General features: G+C 52.7%; 4 protein-coding genes across 8 annotated transcripts; 2 read left to right on the forward strand and 2 right to left on the reverse strand.

The window, feature by feature from the left end:
* Positions 1 to 41: 41 nt before the first annotated feature.
* Positions 42 to 14,955, forward strand: LOC131212804 (fizzy-related protein homolog). 2 transcript variants are annotated; one of them, XM_058206828.1, is made up of 6 exons: positions 42 to 1,050; positions 1,161 to 1,346; positions 1,467 to 1,518; positions 10,930 to 11,163; positions 11,246 to 11,380; positions 12,980 to 14,955. In XM_058206828.1, exons 1-6 carry the CDS (start codon positions 938 to 940, stop codon positions 13,670 to 13,672), a joined length of 1,413 nt encoding a protein of 470 aa, XP_058062811.1. In that variant the 5' UTR covers positions 42 to 937; the 3' UTR covers positions 13,673 to 14,955. The 2 variants fall into 2 exon arrangements, with proteins under 2 accessions (XP_058062811.1, XP_058062810.1); XM_058206827.1 differs by having other exon boundaries at positions 1,161 to 1,518.
* A 173-nt stretch (positions 14,956 to 15,128) lies between these two features.
* Positions 15,129 to 16,687, reverse strand: LOC131211949 (cytochrome b5-like). Of its 3 annotated transcripts, none has more exons than XM_058205642.1 (4): positions 16,372 to 16,685; positions 16,182 to 16,270; positions 16,011 to 16,079; positions 15,129 to 15,392 (listed from the first exon to the last, which is right to left on the reverse strand). In XM_058205642.1, the coding sequence occupies exons 1-4, from the start codon at positions 16,489 to 16,491 to the stop codon at positions 15,287 to 15,289; spliced, it is 384 nt and encodes a 127-aa protein (XP_058061625.1). In that variant the 5' UTR covers positions 16,492 to 16,685; the 3' UTR covers positions 15,129 to 15,286. The 3 variants fall into 3 exon arrangements, with proteins under 3 accessions (XP_058061625.1, XP_058061627.1, XP_058061626.1); XM_058205644.1 differs by lacking the exon at positions 15,129 to 15,392 and adding an exon at positions 15,534 to 15,846 and having other exon boundaries at positions 16,372 to 16,687; XM_058205643.1 differs by lacking the exon at positions 15,129 to 15,392 and adding an exon at positions 15,534 to 15,849 and having other exon boundaries at positions 16,372 to 16,655.
* Positions 16,688 to 16,825: 138 nt separating this feature from the next.
* Positions 16,826 to 18,822, forward strand: LOC131211948 (uncharacterized). Of its 2 annotated transcripts, none has more exons than XM_058205640.1 (3): positions 16,826 to 17,076; positions 17,141 to 17,371; positions 17,436 to 18,822. In XM_058205640.1, exons 1-3 carry the CDS (start codon positions 16,979 to 16,981, stop codon positions 18,820 to 18,822), a joined length of 1,716 nt encoding a protein of 571 aa, XP_058061623.1. In that variant the 5' UTR covers positions 16,826 to 16,978. The 2 variants fall into 2 exon arrangements, with proteins under 2 accessions (XP_058061623.1, XP_058061624.1); XM_058205641.1 differs by having other exon boundaries at positions 17,017 to 17,080.
* A 60-nt stretch (positions 18,823 to 18,882) lies between these two features.
* On the reverse strand, positions 18,883 to 20,566 carry LOC131210343 (zinc finger CCCH-type with G patch domain-containing protein). The gene is made up of 2 exons (XM_058203574.1): positions 20,477 to 20,566; positions 18,883 to 20,396 (listed from the first exon to the last, which is right to left on the reverse strand). The coding sequence occupies exons 1-2, from the start codon at positions 20,525 to 20,527 to the stop codon at positions 18,885 to 18,887; spliced, it is 1,563 nt and encodes a 520-aa protein (XP_058059557.1). The 5' UTR covers positions 20,528 to 20,566; the 3' UTR covers positions 18,883 to 18,884.
* Between the last annotated feature and the right edge of the window lie 5,050 nt (positions 20,567 to 25,616).

Genomic DNA, 25,616 nt, shown 5'->3' on the forward strand with positions numbered 1-25,616 from the left:
AACTGTCATCGGCAGTGGTGTTCATTCTGCTGTCAAGGCGCGCTCCGTTCGGTCGACGGTTGAAACGATATCTTCTCGAGTGCGCGCGCGCGCGACCACACATCCTGAGTCGATTTTTCCCTCTCATTGGACGAGCTTACCGGGGTTTTCTTGCCTTTGTGGGTCGCATGGAATAGTCCCAGTGTACGTGCCGAGTCTGTCGCCGGAAAAGAACCTTTTTCCCATTAGTTTTATTAACCTCCCGTTTTTGGTACAGTTTAGAGCCCAGTGCTCGAAAAGTAAATTGCTGATAGCGTGTAAAGTTGTGGGTGTGTGCGTGTTTTGTGCGATATTAAATTTTCACACCATTCGGCCGAAAATCGACAGATATATTCGCGGACATTCGGTGCATGTGTTTGTATCGGTACCGGCAAAGTGAGCAAACGTGCGGTGCTCTGAAAGCCGCCGGCAAAGGTTACTTTGTTAGCGAAAACCGTCGTGAAAGTGCACCAGCGTCATCATCATCGGTGATCGATCGGAGTAAATCGCGGCCAACGATCGCGGCCGTTGAGGATAACAAGTTCCAAACTTGGCCAACACAACACCCACCACAGTTTCCGAGGTGAAAGCCGATCACCGGATCTGTTGACTCAGCTGCTCTCTGTTGAGAACACCGAAAAGGAAGCGCGCATCGAGCGACACACGCCGTGCCGGGGAACAAATTGCCCGTAAAACAATCCACCAGGAGCCACGTTAGGAGCACCACACATACGAAAAAAAAAAAACTACGCCTTAATAGAACGAGCGTGCGTGGGGGTTACCATTTGTTGCCACTTGTCGCGCTCCGGACGCGAACGTTGCAAATTGTGGCCACATCCGTGGGCGGCAGAATTCGCGGCACCAACGGAGAGCATCAGCCGGACGGTGGTGGTAATTATCTCCCACGGCGCAGCACAAAATGTTTAGCCCCGAGTACGAGAAACGCTTCCTGAAGCACCGCAGCCCCACGGCGCGCAGTCTCTTCAGTGCCGGTGAATCCTCCTCGTCCTACGATCGCTTCATTCCCTGTCGGTAAGTGATCGGTGAGGGAGCCTTGCAGCTACGAAGTGCAGGCGGATACTAAATTGATTCTTCTCTCTCTCTCTCTCTTTCTCTCTCTCTCTCTCTGTCTCGGTTGCCAGTGCAAACAACAACTGGCAGACCAACTTTGCCTCGATCAGCTCGAAATCGAACGAAAACTCGCCCCAATCGTCGAAGAAGCAGCGCGATTGTGGCGAAAACGCACGCGACAGTCTCGCCTACAGCTGTCTGCTGAAGAACGAACTGCTCGGAACGGGAATCGACGACGTGAAGCTGGTGGCGGACGATAAGATCGGTGGCGGAAGTGGCGGTAGTGGCGCTGGTGTCGGTGGTGGAGGAAGTGGCAACGGCGGCGGAGGCGGATCCAATGGTGTGGTCGGGGGCAGCGGTGGTGCCGGCGGTCTCCTGGCGAACAGCAACCGGACCGGATTGTTCAAGTATCAATCGCCAACGAAGCAGGTGCGTTTAAATTTTTCTATCTTTCAGATGCTTCCGTCAGTGGATCGGTCGATCGTGACGATCGCCTGTACTTTTATTAGCACTAATTATCGCGAAGGATGTTAAACGGGAACGTTCTGAGCCTCGCGCGGTAGTACTCAACCTACGTTCACGATCCTCCCGATCACGACGACTTACAGACTGCTATTTTATCCCTATACCTAAAGCTGGTAGGCTCACGTAAAGCGAGGCCGGTTCTCAGTCACGCTCTAGTGATGAAACCGGATTTATTGCATTCCGTCTGGCAACCGTGGTTGGGTGCAGTTTGCTGATTGCTAGAGTCGCCTGATAAAGTCACCAAGGCGAATGAATTGGGAACTAGGCACGTTCTGAAATGGATCAGCCACACAGGAGCCCTCAGTGATGGCCTCTGGGTGGCTAATGGGAAAGTAATGGGAAGCTCGATCGGATGGATGCTAACGACCGTCTACCGCCAGATATCATTAAAGCTTTAGCGCCATATGCCTATCGCGCTTCGCTTCGTTTCCGGCAAAGTGGCACATTTCGGAACCAACTTCCTCCCGAAAACCTGTCGCAATGTGTTTACAGTGGCCAGAACAAGAACCCCGGAGCCAACATAATGTCAGCCCTTGCAGGGAGCGGTCGGTGCGATAAGCGCTCGCTACAATACGCAACACACCCAAGGTCTGACTCACGTTCCTAAGATCCGTGTTTGCGCACTGTGGTAACGTATCGCTTTCCTTGGTCACCTGCGTTTCTAGGCCACCGTTCATGAATCGGAAGGCTCCGCCTCGCGCAGATAACATGGGCTTCATGCACTTGCGCCAGCATGTGGCACTCCTTGTACACGTTAACCGGGGCTGCGTAAACAGTTCCGTAACACTGCTCAGCAAACAGATATCGATATTCTTTGAAATTGTCACGGAGCCGTACCGTGCTGACGGTGCCCCCCGGACCGCTGACGATGGTTTCGCGGGTATTAATAGAGCATCGTTTTCCTTTTTTAGCCTTTACTCTTTCGGGTGCGTGTGGTGACCCCATCGTGCGGTAAGCGTTCGATGCCATGATGCTTTAATTTATGTCAATCCAATGCACCGGCCCCCGGTTCAAACCCCATTTGCGATGGTGGTAACGCCTCCTAGAGGGCATTGAACCTCATCGAAAACGGACGATCGGAAGTAAGTTCCCGAACACAACACCTCGTTTGGGTATCTGTTTTTAGGTTGACAATTACCACCAGCGTGCAGCGCGTTAGAGTTACGGAGCTCGCGTCGAGTCATGGTCGGAATTTCTAATGATACTTAGTTCCGTTGCTGCGAATGAGGAAGAATCCCGATCGGTGGTTCCTAGAAGGGATCCACTTCCTTCGGGGGACCATAAACGGCGTTCCGTTTACGGAAGCAGAGTTCGCATTAATGTCCCAAACACCCGGTGGGTCGATTCGAGCAGCAAAAAGAAGCTCCCAAGCGGGGCTGGTGTTGAAAATGAAAATAGATATTAATCGCCAACCGAAAATTGGTCTCACACAGCGCACCGCGTGACATTCACGGTTGAAGCAGCATCGGCAAGCGACAAAACGATCGTAACCCTTTACGCGGTGAAACAATATTAGCCACGATCGCGATCCTTATCCGTCCAAAGATCATTCCGGAGCGGGGGGGACCCCCACGGAGCGGTGCGCTATAAGTGCGCTATATAACGTGACGAAGCGGCCTTCTGATTGAGACGCCACTTATCGGCTACCGTGTGTCGGTTAACCACCGTGCGCTCATTCATCTTGCGCCTGTCCGCTGGGGAAAGCAACTAGAAATGCCATCAAATCAACACAAGGAGCATATTCCCACTGCCATTAGAGGATGGCCTCCGACGACGAAGCGGCCGGCCAAAGCAATATGCTAAACATATTAGCATAAGCTAGACGCGTGACTCGCACAGCACTGCTCCCCGGACGACGCTGGTCAACGATTCAGCCTGCGATTAATTCCGGCGAGAATGCACGGCCATCAACCACAACACACACGGGTGTTTGCAGCTGACGTTCCGCCGACGTCCCCTGCTCGATCACGATTGAGAGATCCGCGGATACCAATCCCCGGTTGAAATTCGCGTCGGAAATAGCGAAACGAGCGGATTCTCCAGGTTTTTTTTTATGTTGCTTATATAAATCGATTTGGCAAAAACTTTCTTCCAATTCCTCCAAAGGACGGTTGTGTGTGGTAAAGTAATTAATGCAATTATCATACGAATCGTCGCCCCACGGACGAAACGGGGACAATTTGGGCGAAATGAGTGTGCCAAATGAATTCGCGAAATTGAAATGTATGCGTCGTCGGTCGCACGCATCGTGTAACGCACACGCACCCGAAACGCGTAAGAATTGGCCCCCCGGAGCTTAACATACTTATCTCTGGCGAAATCTTCCCGCCCCTTGCACCGGAACCGGGCGCGCGGATTGGGCTGTGCGAACAACGGAGAAACGGATCGAACCCATAAAATGCGTAGCGAAATGCTGCCGCCGTCACATATCTTTCGCCGATTAGCCGTTCCAGGTCGCGTTGCACTAAATTCGCCACAATTCGGGTGGACGACACACGGAAGCGGCCGGAGAAGAGACGCGCTCCGGAAAGGAAACGGGATCGCGCGCCACGCTGCCTTATGGGACCTGTAGCACCGCACGCACCGAATGCGTCCGGAGCCGCGAAGACTCATCGACGGCAATTACTATGTAAACGGTTCTCATTTATGTTGCTGGCTTCGTTTTGTCCCGCGTGCCCCTCACCCCGGCCTCACCCAGCTCCCCGATGCCCACTAATTGCTTGATTGAGTCGAGACCTCATCCGCCTGCCCTGCCCTGCGGGCCAAATGCGTTCCGCCGTTCCGCGTCCATTTTTTTGCACACCCAAAAAAGTGCGTGCGGAACGGAACGGCGGCGGCGGCCGTATGATAAGGAGCCAGCCACACCGCGCCGGATCGGATCGGAGACGAACGGTGCGCGCGAAAAAGTTCGCAAAAAATCGCCCAATCGCAGCCCCCCGGCAAGGGGGAGATAATTAAGAAATCGGACTCTCCAATATGATAACGAAAAGCCCCGGGCCCCGGCACGCACGATCGTGACAATTAATTGGTGTATACGCGGTGATCGCGAGCGGGTGCGCGCCCGGCCGGTGCGTAACTGGCGCTCCGGCTTGTTGTGCCTGTGGCGCAAATAATTCCGAAAGTGGCGCCCATCCATTGCGGGGCCACCGCTCCTCTGGCTGGCAACCCTCCTAAAATATGTGGCACACTGTGGTGCGTAAACATACCGCGCGGGTTTGATTCGGGGATTGGACAAATTGGACCTGTTCCACCTTACTTGAACCCTGCAGGAGAGGCTCAGGACGCGGACAAAACGGTTTCTAACCGGCGGCCACCGGTGGCTAACCTAACTGTAGATGTGATGTGTGGGACACACATATTTCTTTCCACTTATTTCCACTAATAGTTTGTTTTGACACGACAATCACCATCTCCTCGCGGTGGTGGGCGCGCCGTTAATTGCGCGAAGATTAATTGCGTGAAGCCGACCGCACCGCTTTCGGGTGGACGCAAAGCGTCAAGTTCGCGAAATCGGCCTCGCCGAACTAATGACGAGAGCCACCGGGTCGGGCGCGTTACGCACTTCCGATCCTTGCGAATTCGCTCGTTTACGATCGCTACGACCCGGGACGTGCCGTGTCAGGCCCCATCGTTCATCGGCCTTAATCACTGATTTGTGGCGCGTTGGTTGGCAGTTCTAGAGTTATTACACTTCCTAAGCGGCGGGCTTTTGGATTGGACGAGGATCATCCTGTTGGGCTTACTTTCCTTTTCGATCGCCGATCGTGCGTGCGGTGCTGGTGGACACGGCACCGCAAGTGAGGCGTGAACCATTTGTCAAGCTGTCCGTTGCCGGCCGCGCACCGCGGTGACAATAAATTTGTTATTGAACAAGCGCCACGATCGCGCAAGGCACATGATGAGATAATACTCATGGCCGCCAATTTCCTGCTGCACCGTCGGGGCGACCAAAAGTCAATTGGTTTTCTCCTCTAATCACCGTGAGGGGACGTTACATAGACGGGGTCAACTGCATCCCCTCGGAATCGAATTGAAGACACGTCGGATCGGTTCCAACGACGACGTCAAACCACAGACACCTATCAGCAGTTAAAAAGCAATCAAGAACTGCGCAAAGCTGCCACAGAGCGGGCAGTGTTTAGTGATAAGCGCAGCATCGCTCGATGCACCTCTTCTGGAGCCAACATTTGGGGCCCTGCGGGTCATCTAACATGTGGCTGCAACTGGGCGGCGCCAGCTCCTTCGAACGATAAGGCCGTTAATCAGGTCAACAAACCACGGCGTACCGTCAATCTGTGCGTTTTAATTGCAGCCCCCCAAGATAAGGTTCGCCCCGTCGGTCGGGGTGCAGTTTTGGCAATATTTTGCAACAAAACCCTCAACTCTCTGATAAGCCGACCGGTTGCGGAAGCCATCTTCTTTGGATGCTTTCAAACGTGGGGAACATATTTTTCAGCATTTTATAAATCATTCGCGCGGCGCACCGGTGGTTTTATGGCGGCATCCTCGCTTCAAATCTCTGTGCCCACAAAATCCCTTCCTTTATGGGGTCACCCGGCCCTTCCGAAATCGGTGGCACACCGGCCAAAATTTAATTATTTTATTGACTCCTGTCACTTTGTGATTATGGCGCACTGCTGTCCGATTGCGTCCGAGTAACAACCAACCACGGCACGGCTCAAATCGAGACGCCGGAGAATCGCCCAACCGTATCGGTGCGCGATATATGGGGACCGACACTCGGGGTGTTACTGAGCTGAGCCGGGCCCTCGGTCGGCGGGTGTTACGATACTTTATGACACCTCTCCAGCTCGGTACACCATCAGCTCTCTTGCGCAGTGCCTTTCAGCCACGCAAGTGCCGATAAATTCGCCCAAACGAGGTTTGGGCACTTTCTGGGGCTTTTTCGGCCCCGCGCCGTCGAGGTCAGTCGGAGTCGCCGACTGCCGAGTGGTTGGTGCTCCTGTGTTTTTGGCGGAACTTCGGATCGGTGGGATCATAACCTACAAAAGCAATTAAAATTATGCTATCAGTTTTCGCAATACCGATGCTACTTTCGATTGGAGAATCCGTTCAAAGTCATGGAGCGATGGAGTCGAAACAAATGATAGGGAAGCGATCGTAAATTGGTTGGTTCATTGCTTACCGGCGGTGGCAATTAGAAGACGCGAAACTCATTCTGATTGTGGCGGATCGTTGTTGAGGATCATTGTTGGATCCGTAAAATTCATTTCTGTTGTGTAGAAAATGGAAAGTTCCCGATTTATACTACTCGATGATCGCGCGCGGTTCCGGCCAACCGGCCAACGGAACTCGTGTTGCCCAACATCGAAAGGTTACTGGAACACACACCCAAAACAGGAGGATCCCATGTCCGGTTATTCTCGACAATAAAAAAGCGGGTTGGGGCGAGAAGTAGAACAACCCACAACGGCGGCGATGAAGCGCGTTGGCGATCACGGCGACACGATCAGACTTTTCTGGGTGCGCGTTGCCGTCAGTATTTACGCTCCAGTAACGCCACAGCAGAGTCGCCAAACCGCAAGTTTCGCTACTTTTGCGGTTTCTTCGCTCTCTAGCCCTGGCTGTGGACCCGTTCGTGGACCGGACTTCTCGGACATGCTTCAATGGATGGGTGTTTAGCCCAAGCTCTACCCCACATCGCAGGACCACGAGAGATATCATAGAGGCGACTACACAAATGGGGCGAAGATTAGATAAGAAAAGGCGGCAAACGCCTCAGACTTGGGTGGTGTGAAAAGTGTCCCAAGAATGGGGCAACGGCGTGGGAATTTTTAGTCCGGTTCTTGGCGTGGCGCTGTTAGACGTAGAGTGTTGTAGGTAGAGGAACTCAGAAAGCTGGTGAAATTGTTCCGTGCTGGTAGGCGTATTGAAATCCCTTCGGAGAGAGAATCGTCGCTGTGCGTGTACCCGTCTCTAGCGACAAGGTACTCCAACGCTAATGTCCTAAAAAAGACCTCGCGAAAATGGTGCCATTTTTTAATAGCTTTACCCAGCCCCCTGACCGAACCCGAAGTGTTGGTATCAATTTGGCGTAGTGTGGTACCCTTTGGAGTTGGGTAAAAAAAAACGGTCCCAAATGGCATTTTTTATATGTCACCGACTGAAATCGGTGCCAACGAAGGCAAAAGAACTAGCTTCCCTGCTGCATTACTGTTATAAGGGCCTCGAAATGCAGCACGAAAGAGAGAGGGACGGGTGTTAATGGCCGTCAACAAACCGCAACTTGAAAGCTCCTCCAATGGGTTGCCTCCGAGGTGGTGGTTCGGCTAAATATGCATTCGGAACAACGCCGTCTGTCCATTTCCTCGCCCCGCCGAGCTAACGGCTGTTTCGTGTTGCCGCCGCGACGGGGCTCTGCATTTCTTCGGGAGTGCATTGACTTCCGTTAGAGAAATGCACCGGTGCAGCGTGTGCAGCGCAAGTGGAGCGAGCCCAACGCGAAAGGCACACCTCTGGCGCGCAATTCGCGGTCGAGAGCGGCTCATAAAAATAAATGGCGCGATAAGTGCGATGTGTGTGCGGCTTCCCGCCAGAATGAGGCCATCCGCGAAGGGCCGGCCACCGCACGGGAAGCCGGGCGATCCCGTGATGCGGTGCAATATGCTTCGCGGTGAGGCCAAGAGATTGAGAAGGCCCACCAGAAGAGATTGAAAAAAAGGCCCACCAGAAAGTGGGCCACCATCGTTTGTGAGCCCGATGTGGGGTCACTCACTGGTTGATAAGCGAATTTGCATTTCGGACGTTATAAATTAAGTAAAGCTCTCCAAATAAGTGCACCTCCCTGTCGATTGCGCCGGCCGGGTGCATTGATTGCTGATTGCGCGGTAAATATTGACACGTGCGCGACTGCTACAGAGGACGCAAGGATGATTTCGGGCGCGCACTGGTCAATAACTGGATCTTGTTGCTTCCGGTCACTTTCGTCAGTGGCCATTCGGCGTGTACAAACATTCCTCCTCAAAACTGCTTCAATAATAATAATAATAAGAGAGAGAGAGAGAGAAAGAGAAGCGATTGATTATTCTGAACCTTCACTTAATAATTTCGGCTCCGGTCCGAGTTTACTATACACGTTCGAACGTGTACCGAACCTTTGGATCGGACTCGGTAAATGATATTCCTTCATGCGCGAAAAACTACGAAATTTAACGCTCCGCCCGGGGCGTGGACCGGGCCGGCCATTGACACCGGGCGCGGCGTCATCCAATTATTTATGCACTGTAAACCTCATTTTCGTCGCCCCAGCATATTAAATCTAAAGTGTGTGCGCGCGCGCGCGCCGTGTACATTCCAAATTCGTTCGCGCTGTGTGTGCTTTGTCCCAAGAAAGGAGCTCCCCATATGCACTAAAGGCTGAACATGGAACGCAACTTTGACCACGCATGTTCTAAGGTGGGTGGAACTTTGGCGAAACCTTCTTCCTTGGTGGTGGCTGTGGCTCGGCATGTTTGCAGGAGTAATGGCCAGTCCGGCGCCTCTATTTGGAGGCACTCTGTTTAATTTTATAGTCCTTAATTTATGCGGTACCAAATGCCTGTAATGCACTTTGGAGCGAAGTTGGGATTAAACATGCTGCTTTCCTATTTTGTATTCTGCTCGATTTTTGGCTCTTTTGACCATTTGGAGGTGCACCAATTTAGGTTAATTTATCTCAACACAGCGCACCTCCCCAACACTGGACTGGTCAAACTGGACTTTAACCTGCCGAGAGACAGCCGGTTTCAAGAAATGGGGGTGCAATTCTCGCCTGGCCCTCCCCGCACGTGGCATATTTGTTTTTCCGCCAAGCCACCAACCAACAGAATGGCCTCCCACAGATTCTATTGCGCTCCTTTTTTAGCGATCGTAATCGGTGTCCCATGAAGCGCCAACCACAGGTCGCCCAATGATGCAACTGGTGGGGTGGCCAACACAGCCCCAAACATCCGCCCGGTCAGTGACGAAAGGGGTTTTTCCGCAACGAAACACAGCTCGATTTTGTGCTGATCGACAGTAACCCGAACACTGGCCTGCCGACGACGACCGATCGGTTCTTTCCTGTACATTCCGGACTTCGTATATCCAATTGCGAAATACTCCACCACCGATGCAGTGGGGGTCATAGAACCTTGGGCGCGATGATGACACTCTATTTACTTAGCATATTCGGGCCGGCCACGTCAAGCTAATTTTTCTAAGAAAATGTTGTACACAAACGGAACCGAGAACCTCTCGCCTTCATGATCTGTCTGAGTTGGGTTTGGTCATGGTCCACCACCATCTCAGCAGTTGACCGCCGCTGAAGTAAAATTGATGAGACGTGAAATTCTGGCCGGACAGCGAGTGATGATGTGTTGTGATAAAACCGGAAGTGGTTCCGCTGCACGGCGAGTTTATTGGCCCATTTATTCGTCATTTCAACGGGTAGCGAGCCGGCTGCACTTTTGGCAACATAATAACGGTCTATCAGCTCGTTTGATCTGGTTTACGACGAAATATACACAACGAACGACGACGGGTGGCCAATTTGTTGTTGGTCGCGGGTGCATTACCGGACCATTTTATACTCCACAAGAATTCCTCTTAATTGCTGGCGGCCTCTCCAAATAGATTCGCAATGTTTAACGAGCCAATGCGGTGCATCCCCGACGGGACCGGATACGGACACACGGATGCTCACTCACCTTAATCCGAATTAGTCTGTCGCGCTCGTTTGTTGCAAGTTGCGCTCGTAAATTTCACATCCCCATGGCGCGCCCAATGGCCACATCTCGCTCGGGTGTGCATTATCATTGTGCCGACCCGCGACGCGGGTTATTGGAATAACAAAACACGCGCCAGCAGCACCGTGTGTGCCCTCCGCCCGTGGTTGTTATCATCGCCACTGAGCGGCCACTTGGAGGAGATGGCACGGGCGGTCGGGCGGCCAACTTAATGCGCCGTGTGCAATATGCGCAATCCAATTGCAACCTTATTATGCAGGAATCGCATCGAGTGCGGCCTTTTCGTCCCTTGCGGGGTCACCATTGTCAATCTTATCAATCCATGTCTGGCTGGCTGGCTTGCATTAAATGAATTTATTGCCACGCGCAGCAGCGCAGACCGGCGAACGGGAATGGCGTTGCGTAACGAATGGGTCGGGGCTTCGTCTTCACTGCTGTCTGGTGGACGACAAATTGGCCGGCAGACGAAAAAAAAACTGATTCTTCAAGATAAGAGTGAGATTGAGATGCACCGATTTGGAATTGATTTTATTGTGACCAGTGTGTTGGGCGGACAACTTAATAACACCCCACTTTGTCGCCTTTGCAGGACTATAACGAACAGTGCCCGTACTCGCTATCGCCGGTGAGCATCAAAAGCCAGAAGCTGCTCCGTTCGCCCCGGAAGGCGACGCGCAAAATATCGAAGATCCCGTTCAAGGTGCTGGACGCGCCGGAACTGCAGGACGACTTCTATCTCAACCTAGTCGACTGGTCCGCCCAGAACGTGCTGGCCGTCGGGCTCGGCAGCTGCGTCTACCTCTGGAGTGCCTGCACCAGCCAGGTAGGTGTGCCGTGCCACTCTCCGTGGGCTCCGTGAATAAAATCCCATCGTTACTTTGCTTATAATGTCGGTTCTTCCGTAGGTGACCCGGTTGTGTGATCTGAGCTCCGATTCCAACACGATCACGTCCGTTTCATGGAGCGAACGGGGCCACCAGTTGGCGGTGGGCACGCAGCACGGATACGTCACGGTTTGGGATGTGGCCGCTAGCAAACAGGTAAGAGCACGCGAAACATTCGACGAAAATCTGAGCGGGGCGCTCCTGCAACTCACAGAGTCCGCAAACACAATTAGGACGGAAGCGTTGGGTCCTTTGAGATGTCGGCACATGTCCACTACCGTTGCAGTATTGACTTGTGTCGCCCAAGACATAGCAAATGGATTAGATCGAGTGCCCCCTAGTGTAGCATCTTTCGCTCTCAAGAACACGCGATGCTGACAAGAAGTCCCCTTAAAGCTCGAAGAACTGCCGCCGTGCGCATCTTTAATTGATCTTTATTTGCGCAACCACTTCACGGCGGGGAAACGCGACGACGATACCGTTTGCGCTGTGCGTGCGCCCGGTTCTTCTCGAGCTTCTCGAGAGAATTTGCTTACGGTTACGGCTAAACGGCGGGTGGCCAGGGGCTGATGAATGACCTCTGTTGGATGGACACGGTGAGGGGTGGTGTACCGAGAGTCAACAGAGCGAGAAAAGAGTAATAATATTTATTGCACTTTACTGTTGCATGCCAAAGTTCGTTTGCTTTCGCAAAGAGATCTTCACGGGTCCCACGGGCCCGTCTTCAGGGATCGCGCTGCTATGCTTAATATCAGTGGCCACTGGTCACTAACGGCTCTGTGATTCATGTCTTTTTTTCGCCCCCGTCTGTCTTTCTCGCACGTCATAACTGTTTGCCAATGTGTTAATCATTTTGGACGTGTTTTTGCACGACTCTTGGGGTCGCCACCGAGTGACAAGGTTGGGTTAGGAAATAAAAAGAATAGACAATCTGTGTCATTTCTAAAACATTCCTTCAGCAACTCCATCGTCGGACTGCAAAGGCGGAGAGAAAGCAACAACGTTGCAGTCTCTCCATCCGGCAGCTGGCCATTCCTGGGTTGTCACCATGCATCACGCAAATGTCTGGCCTGGGGCCTAGGAATTACCACCTCTCCGCCAGCGAGTTTGTGGGGTGTTTGATCAAAAAATTAAACTTCGCGAAAGTGCGAAAAATTCGCAAATATTATTCGCAACCCACCGGCGGTGGGTACCATTCGGTGAAAACCAAATTAGACAACTTGGTGGACAGCGCGACCGAATGGCGAATTCCACACTTTCAGCAAACCCGCACAGCAGCAGTGCGTTCGTGCGTGTTTGTCCTCTTTCCGCCGGCGATCGGTTCGGAGGATTTCGCTTTTAGCATCACTGATGATTGCACTTGAACCGTAAATAAAACGCCCACCTTACGCACTTACCGGAGGCCACGCATTAGAAAGCGTAGTTTATGCCGAAAAGATTGGCAAACATTGCAAAAACGGCCCCCTTCTTTACGCACACGCATCGCGTCATCGTGACATGAATTTTTATCGCGATCGACGCGAAACCCGCGGGCCACGCGTGGTTCTTTACGCATGTTTATTTTACTTTCCTTGCTGAGTGGGTTGGGATTTTTGCCAATAAAAGGCGGGAGATCTGTGCAAAAACAAGGGGCCACAAGTGCGGGTGTCCTACTTTGCACCTGTTTGTGGGGGTCTCTCTCTCTCTCTCTCTCTCGATATGTGGTGACCGTAACTAATGTAGTGCCGCTTCGGTTCTCTTCTCCTCCTCCTGTAGGTTAACAAACTCCTGGGACACTCGGCACGCGTTGGCGCCCTCGCCTGGAACGGCGATGTCCTATCGAGCGGGTCTCGAGATCGCCTCATTCTGCAGAGGGACACCCGGACCCCGTCGCAGGTACCGGAACGGCGCCTGGTCGGGCACCGGCAGGAAGTGTGTGGCCTCAAGTGGTCCCCCGACAACCAGTATCTGGCGAGTGGTGGCAACGACAACCGGCTGTACGTGTGGAACCAGCATTCCGCGTCGCCGGTCCACTCGTACTCGGAGCACATGGCCGCCGTGAAGGCGATCGCCTGGTCACCGCACCACCACGGGCTGCTGGCGAGCGGTGGCGGGACGGCCGACCGGTGCATTCGCTTCTGGAACACGCTCACGGGCCAGCCGATGCAGTGCGTCGACACCGGGTCGCAGGTTTGCAACCTGGCCTGGTCTAAACACTCGTCCGAGCTCGTCTCCACGCACGGCTACTCGCAGAACCAGATCCTCGTGTGGAAGTACCCGTCGCTAACGCAGGTGGCCAAACTGACCGGGCACTCGTACCGCGTGCTCTACCTTGCCCTCAGCCCTGACGGTGAAGCGATCGTGACGGGAGCCGGCGACGAAACGCTGCGGTTCTGGAACGTGTTCAGCAAGGCGCGATCGCAGAAGGAAAACAAGAGCGTCCTCAATCTGTTTACCAACATTCGGTAAAATTCGGCACCACGCCACAGAGGCCAAAGTAGTGCGCTTTGTTGCGCGACCGTCGTGCTGCTGCTGCCACCAGAGAGAGGCGCGTTTGAGGAGACGCCGCCGTGCCTCTAGGACCACCCCTCGAAGGCATTTGTTTTTTAGGTTTTCTTTTATTTAATTTTTTTTAGGAATTTCTTATTTTTGCCAATGGTGTGGCATTTTTTTCCATTTGGTTGCAACACAAAAATCGAGAAGAGCTCTTGTTTAATGTACATATTACGTATAGATATATATAGATATATATATACACATTTTAGGATATAGTTTTCGTTACTCACTGCTTCCCGCTGTAGCTGTTTAGTGCTTTATTCGGCATCAGTTCATTCACTGCGTAGCATTTTTCGATCATTATTTTGTTGGGGCTCTAGATTTTCCTTTTCCCCGCGCCTGCCCGAAGGGAATGTTTAGTTTCTTTAGTTCTCTTGGGAGTGGTTGGAATAAGTTGTATAAATTAATCTAAGACCACTCCCGATCGCGCGCCAGTCATCATAATGATAGTAGAGCCAGCGCCAGCAAGCGGTCGCGCCGCTGTGAACATAATGTGTAATGTTCGCTTATTATTTTTTTGTTTATTTCGATGAATTATTGAACTAAAATTGAACTCAAATCTAAAATTTTGATGAATTATTGAAAATGCAGTCAAAAATTGTCTTTTAATTTGATGCGTGTAACTAAGGGCCTAGAAAGGAGATGAACGACGGAACTGTTTGAGGTAGAATTTAGGAACTCATCGGAGGCGCACTGTGTTCAATCAAGGAAAGGAATAAAAAATTGTCAGTATAATAACATTCGTATCCGGGTGTTCTCCTGTGGGATTCGGCAATCGCAATGAATGACGCAAAAAGGTGATAAAAATGCGTACGCGTTTGCGCGTTTATTTATGCTTGCGATTTCGTCACAAAATAGGAAACATATTTTCCGCTGGGCTCGGTTTGGGCCGGGCGTTTCGAGCGCAGGATTTCGCTCGTAAAACGCGACCCATACCGGGCCAGCCGATACGCCAAACCCGGATACGGTTCTCACGGTTTCAAACGATTCGACTCCATTGCGAATCTCCAGTGGAAGGATGGCGTGCGCGCGTGTTCCTTTCATTTGACGTTCGGAAAGCAAAATTTGCCAATAAAGATCTCGTCTCGGTTCCCCGATTGCGATGCAACAGGTGGGGGAACTTTTATCGCGGTGGATGAAGTGTTCGTCCCACTATTTGAGTGTGTTTGGTGTATTCCATTTTAGTTGTGATAAGGATTAGCGAGCGTTAAGAAGAGATGTCAATAAAACCTATAAAGAAGAAATGTGTGTGAGTGTCCTATTGTCCTTTTAAGTGTAACGGTAAAAAACGGTCACAGTTAGCGGACAGCGTGCTGGACCGCACTGTACGTGAGAAAGAACTAGCTCCAACAACTTCCCTATACACAGACACTGTATTTAGTTTATTGGAAAGCATATTAGTTACTTATTTAACGTTATTGTTCTCGAACCCGTACCGCCGCGGCCTCCGGCGTTTTGATCGCCGAGGAGCTTTCTGCAGAAATCCTTAAAAACTACTTCCATGCTCCAAGAGTTCCAGTCAGCTTTTCACTTCTTACTGCCTGCCACCTTGAAGATCAGCGCCAGACCGACCCCGACCGCCACTGCCGATCCGGCAGCCATCGCCAACCGCCGATCGATCGAAAGGTTGCACCTACACGCGGCAAAAAAGAGAAAGAACAATACTTAGCAACGGGAAGAACAGAAGACAGCCGCGGGCCTGGTTTCGCGAGGCGCCGAAGGCATTGGCCAGTAAACGCTTATGGCTACAGAAATAATAAAGACACGCGCAGAGTTGAAAAAGAGAAATCGATCCGCCGCCTCAGCACTTTTTATTCGATTCGTTCCAAAGAGTGAGCGTTTGTTAGCTGAGAAATCTGTGTGCTTAAACGTTTAACGTTATAAAATGGTGGAAAAACCTAACGACATCCCCCGAAAAGTACCCTCCAATATCATTGCCCAAGTTGCACAAAATGTATCTAAAGCTACGCTCGGCGTGACACTTCCTCCGGTGATGGCCCAGCGGAAGCGCCAGTGTGTGTCAACCGAAAAATTTCGTCTTCAACGATCCCAGCCAGGAGGACGAAGCGGTCGAGGAGGAATCGGAACTACTAATGGGAAGAAACAAAAAAAACACGGGGACAAAAGTAAAAATATGAGTGATGGTTAGTAACACAAAATACGGGAGCCTCGTAAGAGCGGGTTCTGAATACCGAAAGATACCGAAACACACACATGCAAGGGATGATTGCATCCGACCCCGGCAACTCACCCTTTGGAGGCTTTCTTTTTCCGATCCGCTTCGATCAGTTCCCCGACGACGTACTGCTTCATCTGCTCCCTACAAAATACGGCAGTGGAAAGGGCAATTGTTAGAAGCGAGACTACTTCAAGGACGAGAGAAATCGCGCCCAAAACCAAGGCGATCGGTGTCCGTACTTACTTGGCGTCGGTGCTGTGGCCAACGTCATCAAAGTCGGCCGTTGCGTCCTTCCCGGCCGCCTCTATCAGTACCTCCTCGCCACCGGGATGCTTGAGAGGGGCAGAAAAGGAAAGTACGGTGAATTGTTCGAGCCAGTTCGAGTGGCCAGATAAGCGGAGCACCGACTGGTGACCTCCCTCCGATGGCATACCTCGGTCAGAAACTTGGTTACATCGTACACCTTGTCATGAATCACCATCAGAGTATCGCCGTCCTTGCAGGCATCGGCCACTTCCGCCAGACTGAACTGCTTCAGTTCCTTTGTGGCCATTCTGTTGCTGGGTGCACGATTTTTTGTGGAATTTCCTTATGGAACTGGAATGATCTATCGTTGTGTTGTCGGACTGTGCTGCGCGGCAATAGTAAACTTTCAAACAGGTGACCACTGCGTCAGTATGCGTGGAAGGCTGCCGAAGGCGAAGGTGTTTGTGAGTTAACCAGTTTGACAACCAATCTGGGGGGTTTTGCTAGACATGAATGTTGAAAAATTGAGAATTTTTTCAATTTAATTCTCCTTTACTTGTACAGCTTATCGCCAATGTTACCATACGTGCTACCAAACTGCTGGAAGCGTTAGCTTAGCCCTAGAGCGACCCAAACGAAGCTGTAACTACCTTGCTCGTGGTGTAACACCCATCAACGAACCTTGCTGTACTAAAGAGCTGCTGCCACCGTATTTGTTATCGATCACCAAAACAAACTTTGTCCAATTTGTCGTGGTTGGCGGCCGGATCGTCGTTGTGATAAAAGTACGCCCAATGTTTGACGACGGGGGACGGGGACAGGGAGCTGGTAGCCGAGAGTCGGGAGATGATGATGAGTTTTTTCGACCGTCTAGCAAAGCGCAAGGTGGCAAGTGAGTGACCACAAATACGCACCTCAGAAAAATTATCCGTGATAACATTATTCTTTTTCCAAAGATCGGGCCTAGCGGCAATTTTTGGCCTCTCATCCAAACCGACTGCCGGTAAGGGTGCCGGCACCGGTTCGATTGCACCGAAACCGATCAAAGTGTCCGACCGGTATGGTCCGTCAAACTTTCGCTACATTCCTTCACCGGCGACCGGCCCGGCAGATGAATTGCCCGCTGAACCTAGCAAACCACCGGAATGGGCCATTGAGCGAGCGACGGTCGTGGTCGCGTATAAACTGTGAGTCGGGTGAACCGAGTCCTGTGGCAAGCGGCAGTAACACTAACTTCGGTAACCGTTTCAGCGCGGCTGGCGATAATATGTTCCTCGGCAAGGTTGGGCTGGCCCTGCTAAAGTCCTCGACCGGCCACCGATTGCTGCTGTATCGCACGAAAACGGACGTCCTCGGTGCGGTAACGTTGAACCGCGACACAAAGCTGTTCCTCAAGCAGGACTACCTCCAGTTCCGTGCCGATGAGTCGAGTGACTTTTGGAGCGTACTTTTCGAAAACGAATCCGACCGCCAAGCGATGCTGGCAGTCATCGATGAATGGTGTACGGTTGAGCGAGAACCGGTGATCGAGGAACCGCTTTCCGAGGCAGAAAAGGAACCGGAAGCGATGGCCAACAGTAGAAGCAACCTGGTGGCCCGGATGGCACGCATGGGACAAGCGATCCCTCTACCGCCCGGTAGGGGACCGGTTTCCGCTCATGGACCGGTGCCACCACCCGGGCCACCAGATGTGGGATCAGATTCGTCCGATACGTCGGATTCGAAGATTGAAACTATTCCAGCGCGAGTTGCCCCTGCTCGACGCACTAACATGGTGCCAACGATCGGAATGCAAATGGTTCCACTGACCGGACTGGTGAGCGCCAGCACCAGTGGACCGAGCAATCCGGCTACGGCCGATATGAACTTTAACCTAGTGATGAGCGAGAATCGTATGCAAAACACGGAGATGCGCATGAACCTCACGAAGCTCGAATCGAAGCTGGACCGAGTGCTGGATCGGATCGATCTGCTGAGCGTGCAGGGCGATCGGCGACCTTCGAGTGCCGCCGATCGAGACGAAGAGTTGCTAGCGTTGGAAGAGAAACTGCTCGAACTGAAACGAGAAAATCACACCCTGAAAGGTAAACTACGTGCTGCGGAAGCCACCGAATCGGATGCCAAACGTAGATCGGATGCGAAACTAATCGAGAAACTCCAATCACTGGAAGAGTGCGACCACCGACAACGAGACACCATCCACCGGATGGAGCGTGAGAATGAAACTAACCGGGCGGAGAGCGCCAGACAGAAAGAGGTACGATTGGCACTGGAAAAAGAACTGGCCGAAGCGAAAGAAAACGGCGCAGAAAAGACCAAAGAGCTGGAACGAAGTCTGGCAGAGTTGCGCGCGGCGAACGAACGTTCGGAACAGCTACAGCAGCAACTGACGGAGGAACGGAACCGCTCGCACGAAGCGGGAACTCGCATCGAACAGCTGCAACGTGAACTGAACACCGTTAGGCAGGCGTCCGAGAAGACACTGCAACCGGCTGCGGCCGGTGCGTTAGTTAAGGACATTATGAACAACTGCTACCAGCGGCTCTGTGATCAGATCACCGATCCGCAGGTGCTGCGGTTGATCGCCGCCACGATCAAACGCGAAACGAAGGCCGCCCTGGATCGTGAGAAGAAGTAGTCAAATAAAGTATTGTTTATGATTATGTGTGTGGCCTATTTATTCCGTTCGTCCGTCCGTTTCTAAAATACTGTCATCTTCCGCTTATCACTGCGCAACTGTTGCTCCTTCGAAATGGTGCCCTCCGTGGCCTGTAACCGCGCAATCTCGCCCCGTTTTGCATCGAGTTGCCGGCGCAAACTGTCCCCGGTCGGTGTGCCCGTTTTGTGGCGCGTCAGGGCAATCTTTATCCGCTCCACTTCCGCTTCCGCTCGGCGAATTTCTTCCGACAGCTTCAAGCTCGCAATGTTCAGGTTCTTCGACGAGTGTTCTTTCAGATCGCGTGTCGTGACGGGTGATGATTGCTGCCGATGATTCGGGTCACGTTTCGAACTGTGTCCCCCGGCGAAAATCTGTTCATTTATGAAGCTAAAAACATCCTTTCGCTTGGCGGCCGCTTCCTGGCGTCGGCTGTAGTCACGAGCATCACGTTTTTCCTGCTGCTTGCGTAGCTGCACCAGTTTCTTCTCCACGCTGAACAGATCCCGATCACCTTGCGCCTGTTCCCGCAGCTCCATACAGTAGTCGAGTGAGCGGCCCTGCGGTAGAACTTGCGCACTGACTGGCAAAACGATGCCTTCTCCTTCACGCCCGAGTCCCGTGCCAACGACGTAGCCCATCTTTTGCATTATCCGCGACCCGATGCCCCGCGTGTGGTCTTCCCACTCGCCCAACCGTCGATCGGCCGCCGGCTGAAAGAGGCTTTTCTCCACCATCTGGGCCTTCCGCACGGCATCGAAATCATCATCGTCTTCTTCGTCTTCTTCATCGTCGTCGTCAGTCGATGCCGCCGGTTCCGGTTCCTCCGTATCTTCGCCGTCCTCGAGTGGGAAAAGATCCTCGAACGGAATCGCGTCCAGTTGCCGCTTGCCTTCCTCGAGCACCAGTCGGCACGTGCGGGCCTCGTAGTCGACGGCCAGCACGGTTCCTTTGGCCCAGAGCCGCGACGATTGCTTAACCAACGCTCCACTTCCCGGTCGCTGAAGTCGCTCAAACTGTGGTTCCCGGTAATCGCGCAACTCATCCAATCGCACCGTTTCGCCGTGCGAATAGTGACACCGGTCGTCGGTGAAACGACAATCGCCTTCGAGGAAGTACGTGCACGGCACCATCTCCCGGTGAGTCGGATTGGTGAAGAGTACTTTGGCCGTCGCGTGTTCCAACTGAGCCGTATCGAGACTGCATACCATCGCGTTGTGGTACACCTTCGAGCCCCAGGAGTGGACGTGCGGCGCGGAACACTTGCTACCGATCAGCCCCTCAAGATCGAGATCATCGGGCGCCGGGTCCTCGTGCTTCGGCGGCTCGGTATCTTCCGCTTGATCAAGCTGTTTGATTTCGCTCATGAACAGTGCAAACTCGTCATCGATTTTATCTTTCTTCTGAAGGGCGACATCCGGATCGGCATCGGTGGTACAATCGAGCGTTTCCTGGGTAAGCTTCAGTAGTTCCGTCAAATCGCCGCGCAGTTTTTCGAGCTCTGTCCGCTCGCCGTCGTCCGTCGTCCGCTGGAGGGCTTGGCCGATTTGGGTGAGCTAAAAACCGATAACCAATAATTGATTACTGACATTGGCCACATCACCATTGGCCGGTCCTCGGTCACCGGTCCCCGTACCTGCGCCGTGTACTGACGGATTAATTCTTTGAGCTCCTCGTTGGAGCTCATGGTGGACAACTAATTAGCCAACTACCAACGCAAAGAAAACAAACTCGGAACCTTACGGATTTATTATCATTTTTTTTTTCGTCGACGACCCCTTTGTTGTTTGTTTGGTTTTGAGTCAAGGTGTCAAACGTCAGCGTGTTCTAAAAACATTTTGCCACCCAACGGAGATTAAAATACCATACGATACGGTTACTTTGTTTTGCTTCGTAAACAGTTTCGTGAATTCCTCTAACAGGAAGGAAATAAATTGACTTCTTAATATTTTTTCTGTTTTTTTCCGATTTTGTTGCTATACCAGCAAATAAGAACTTACATTATCCTCTGTTTGTAAGCAAAGAGTATGCAAAAAGTATTTACGTTCGGACCGACCCGTGAACGTTTTGACAGAAGCGCAGCAGTTTAGCATTAATCTGTAATGCCAAATACATTACGTTACGCTTCGTCTGTCCCCGCAGTATTAATTGTATACCTTGGAGCATTAATTTATGGTGACATCTGTAACTGCTCGACTCGTAGCTGTCGATTGCTACGGATCCAAGAGTCCTAATGAAGCAAGTCGCAGTAAACATGTTAAAAAGCGTTGTATTTTATCTCATTTCGTGTTATGTTTAAGTTTACCGTTCGCCAGCGAGTTTCGTGTTACTTTACAAGTTGAAAATAACACGAAACTCGCCGCCTGCGAGAAACGATCATTAAAACGACAATAAATGATAAGCGAACTCACCGATAGAGGGCGGTCCCCAACGGAATCACGCTCTTCCCGGACGAACGCGTCAGTTGGCCAGCTGTGCTCGCGTAACGCGAAGCGTCAACAAAACGCCACAACAACAACAACAACAAAGAAAGAAACGGAGAGAAGCCAGAAACGCGTTTTCCTACCCGTTCTATCCCGGATTGCGTTATACTCCTCCACACGGTCGGTGCGCACGCGTGTGTGTGCGTGTTTCTATCGATTCAAGTGCGCTCTCGCTCGCACCGCCTGGTACCGCGTACGGTGGTTCCCGACGGAACCCTCTCTCAGGGCCAGGGGTTAGCATCACGCTATTCCCGTACGAACGCGTCAGTTGGGCACAGCGCGCGTGGTTAAGTGAGGATTTTGTTTCGTAAAATTAACTCTCCGTTAGTTCAAAGCCACCAAACTGCAATCCTGTTCCTTAGTGTACCGATCAAACGGTAGACCCAGTGTGTCGAACTTATTGTGAATCCAAGTGCCCCGTTTGTGTGAGTGAGTAACGCAGTGCCATCGATCGAATGTCCTGCCGTGTCCTCGTTAATGTGATCCTGTGAACCACACGCCAAGCGCGCAACCCAAAAACGTGGTCTCGCAGCGACGCCCCGTACACGGTTCCAGGCAAAGTAGGTAATTCTGTGCGCGCGTGTGTGTCTAGCCCCCTTTGGCGTCCCTGTCCACCTTCTGTGGACCAGGTGGTGGTGTGGCCATAGCCGCCGAGTGTGTAAATCCCGTTGTTTTTTGCTGTTTAAATAGCGCTCCACTCGATTGCGATTGCGGGCGCGTGTGTTTGTGTGCGCCCGTATGTGTGCACGCGCGCATACTCGGTTCGCCAGTCGGAGCTGGCCGCACTTCTTCACGGTCCCGTTTTATTCCCCGGATAGCCTGTCTTCCATCTTTTTTTGCTAAAATGCTCCCCGCGCACCATAGAGACCCCATCGTATCCCCTGGCCCGGGGCCGCGCGTCCTTCACGCCGCCACCGCACGACGAGCCCGTCGAGTTGTTTGTGTTTGCTTGCTCACGGTCGGACATCTTGTTTCTCTTTTTCTCCCTCTCGTACCCCTTTGGTGGGCCCGCAGCTCTCGCACTGGTTCCAATGCGTCTGTATCTTCTTCATGCACGGCCCCAACACTAGCGGTCACAGCACCAGGGCACAGCAACAACAACAACAACAACAACAACAACAACGGCATCAGCAGCAGCTATAACAAAAACAAGTGCCAGAGAAGCGAGCGAATCGAAATCGAGAGAAGCAACCGCGCTCTCTCTCGCTCCTCCGCTTTCTCTCTCTCTCTCTCTCTCTCTCTCTCTCTATCTTTCGGTCGTGTTTTTCGTGTCTCCCCCCGCTCGCCTTGCAAGCGAAGCGCGTTTGCTGGAGAAGCGTTCCCTTTGTTTGTCTCGCGCGTGAGAGCAAACGTCAGGCAGCGCCAACAGGAAGCCGCGTCAGCGGGAGCAACAACAACAACCACAGCAGGCAACGACCGCCGCGAGAAGATCGTCGCGCGGAACCGCGTGGTTTGCGAACGCGCGTCAACCATAACCCCGAAAAGCACGCGGTCCGCTGGGAACCTTCCAGCAGCAACGCGCGGCCACAGCCAACGGGCCATTTCGTCATCATTCTATTAACTCCAGCTCCAGCAGCATTCCAGTACGGCACACTGTGATCTCTTCTGAAACGGGGCGAGATAAGCGGCGAGGAAGTACTGGGCACACCCTGTACGCACGCTTGTCGAATGAACCGCCCAGAGCCCTGTAGCAACATTATCAGCATCTTGCTTTAACCTGCAAAACGAAGTTGCACCATCGGGCGCCGTGGGGCCAGCACGTAATCATTGGGCCTGCTTGTGTGTCCCACCACCACCCCCGAACGGAAAAGGGTTGGCAACGACGGGGAAAACAAGTAGAAGGAGCGGAAAAAATCGAGCAGAAAGCTTCTTTTTCGTGCATCACGACGAGGGAGAGAGAGAGAGCGAGCGAACGAAAAACGCAGTGACCATCGCAATGAGCCGCGCAGTGTAACTCCTAGTAACTAGTAGCCTGAGTTGTTTGTGTGCAGCAACTCGCAGCAACCGAGATCCGACAGAGACAGCCTAACGCGAGGACGCACAACAGGGAAAGAGAGAGAGAGAGACTGCGTGCGAGGGAGCAAGCAAGAGGCACAAGTTCAACCCTCTCTCCGCTTCGACTAATCGCTCCCTTGGCCACGCTACGGGAACCTGAGGCTGGCAAACGCAAAACACTCGGAAAGCAACGATGAACGGATGATCTCGTACCATCTCTCGCCAGCATAATAGTAGACGCGCACGCACGCACGCACGTATCGTGAGTCCAGTGCGATAACAACAACAACAACAACGACAACGACGACGGTGTTTGAGTGTGGAAAAGTAAAGCTCTCGGCGTGTTAGTGCCGTCGGAACCGCGTGTGGAAACCCCAGCCCAGCGGCGACGGAAGTGGAAAACCACGCGCTCGCTCTCACTGTGCGCGAGGCTCCGGAAGTTGCTGCCACCCCCACGCTCGGCGGGGAAACCGGCACACATACAGCGGCACACGCGGGTAAGCCAGGCCGCGCAGTGCTTGAAGCGACCCACCACACCAGCTGTGTGAGAGCGTGGAAAGAGTACGGCGCGCGCAGCGCAGAAGCTGTGTGCCGATCCTTCGCTGAAACCGCGTGGTGTGCGGTGCAGTTCCGTTTTGGCAAACGGTCGCTGCGCGCTACACACTTCTCTCTGGCCTCTCGCCGTGACCGCGTGTGTTACAGCAAAACCTCGTGGTGGCCTCGTGGTGCGAATCTAGAACAACGTTCGCCCGATTTGCAACAAGGACAACAACCTTTCCAACCTTCTTGGCGAGCGCGACTTCCGCTTTCCCGATGGCCGAGGAATCGATTTTGTTTGTGCACTGACCAAAAAAAAGAAAAACAGTTTGCTTCGCGAAATCACGGCGACCACATGTGCTCGGTTTGCTGCACTGCTGCCCGGTGATGATGATGATGATGATGCTGCTGCTGCTGTTGTTGCTGCCGATGACGATGATGGCTGCATAGGTCTCTTGCCCCGTGTGTTTGTGTGTGCGTGCGCGTGAGTAGTACAATTAGCAGAAATACATGCAAAACACACATTAACAGCGACATTAGGCGCCGCCAGCACCGTCCCGTCGCCGCCGTCTGCGTGCCGCGCGCCTACACGGAAGGACTGTCTTCGCACACCCAGCCCAGCCCAGCACCATTACCCGTTCGGAAGATTGCCTTGATTGGGCGCCAGCAGCGCGACTTCCAGCCCAGATCCAGTTTTGCTTGCGCCGTGCGCTAAAATAAACTCCCAACGAACGGCCTTGGGAAGTTGGAGACTGTTTTGTTGCTTCCATTGCGGTGCGCGCTTCATCTTCTTCGCTTCTTGGCCAACCACAGAGGACCGCTGCTGCTGCTGCTAGCAACCAACCTCGCGAGAAGCAGCGTCGTCGTCATTGTCGTCAATTGCATCGATAAACGAGCGGCCGCATTAAAGGAGCGCGTTTTAAATTCACAGCGCGACTTGACGCCCTTGACTTGTACGTGCGGACCTGGAGTGGGGTGTGCGTTGCATTGTGTTGCACTTTTACACAATCTCACCGAAAGCAGTACGCGCGCGCGCGCATCTGTGTGCGTGCATGTGTGATATAGTAATATTGTAGCAAAGCTGTGACACAAAGAAGGAAGATAATCGATGCCGTGTACACTTCCATCACGCCACCAGCTTCTTCTTCGTACGGCGCGGTCCACGGACGAAACACGAGAAACGGAGGCGCAGCTTCAGTGGTGCTGCCTTTCGGAGGCCAACAACAAAAACAAACCCTGAAACTGCAGCAACAACAACAACAACAACACGAATGCTCTATCTGACAGCCAGCCAAAACATCCAAGTGTGCGCAGAAGCGAACGAGCGATAGAGAGAGAGAGAGAGAGAGCGAGTGAGCGAGTCGGCACAACCAACTGCACTTTCGGTGTCAGCTGAGAGAGCGCGTACCTGCGTGCGAGTGTGTGTGCGGCGAGTGGAAGAAACAAACAAAACGAAAACAAGCCATTTAGCAGCTGAGCGGAGCTGCAAGTGTGCGCGATAGGGAGTTGGGCGCTTGTCACGGATTTCGGGGCGCAGCGGAGAAGCATCGCGCTCGCTCGCCTGTGTGTGCATCAGTATCGCCCGTTCCTCGGTGTCAGCGGTCAGTGCGTTCGCGGTTGTGCCTCTTCTTCAAAACCCCTTAGCCTTCGAGAAGCCACAGTATTATAGTGATTACCAACACCCGGAGCACTTCGGAAGCGTCGTGGTCGTGTCGCACGTGTTTTGCCTTTCGTTTTCTAGGCTCACTCATGCGCACCCAT

This window comes from Anopheles bellator, chromosome 2, assembly GCF_943735745.2.
Source record: "Anopheles bellator chromosome 2, idAnoBellAS_SP24_06.2, whole genome shotgun sequence".
NCBI lineage: Eukaryota > Metazoa > Arthropoda > Insecta > Diptera > Culicidae > Anopheles > Anopheles bellator.

Bases quoted from the DNA above. Each gene is read 5' to 3' on its own strand.
- LOC131210343 (XM_058203574.1), bottom strand. From the start codon at position 20,527: ATGAGCTCCAACGAGGAGCTCAAAGAATTAATCCGTCAGTACACGGCG. The intron at 20,397-20,476 runs GTACGGGGACCG...ATCGGTTTTTAG, and splicing joins TCCGTCAGTACACGGCGCAG to CTCACCCAAATCGGCCAAGC.
- LOC131212804 (XM_058206827.1), top strand. From the start codon at position 938: ATGTTTAGCCCCGAGTACGAGAAACGCTTCCTGAAGCACCGCAGCCCC. The intron at 1,519-10,929 runs GTGCGTTTAAAT...TCGCCTTTGCAG, and splicing joins ATCAATCGCCAACGAAGCAG to GACTATAACGAACAGTGCCC. The intron at 11,164-11,245 runs GTAGGTGTGCCG...GTTCTTCCGTAG, and splicing joins GGAGTGCCTGCACCAGCCAG to GTGACCCGGTTGTGTGATCT.
- LOC131211949 (XM_058205642.1), bottom strand. From the start codon at position 16,491: ATGGCCACAAAGGAACTGAAGCAGTTCAGTCTGGCGGAAGTGGCCGAT. The intron at 16,271-16,371 runs GTATGCCATCGG...GCCCCTCTCAAG, and splicing joins TAACCAAGTTTCTGACCGAG to CATCCCGGTGGCGAGGAGGT. The intron at 16,080-16,181 runs GTAAGTACGGAC...CGTATTTTGTAG, and splicing joins GGCCACAGCACCGACGCCAA to GGAGCAGATGAAGCAGTACG.
- LOC131211948 (XM_058205640.1), top strand. From the start codon at position 16,979: ATGTTTGACGACGGGGGACGGGGACAGGGAGCTGGTAGCCGAGAGTCG. The intron at 17,077-17,140 runs GTGAGTGACCAC...CTTTTTCCAAAG, and splicing joins AGCAAAGCGCAAGGTGGCAA to ATCGGGCCTAGCGGCAATTT. The intron at 17,372-17,435 runs GTGAGTCGGGTG...TAACCGTTTCAG, and splicing joins GTCGTGGTCGCGTATAAACT to CGCGGCTGGCGATAATATGT.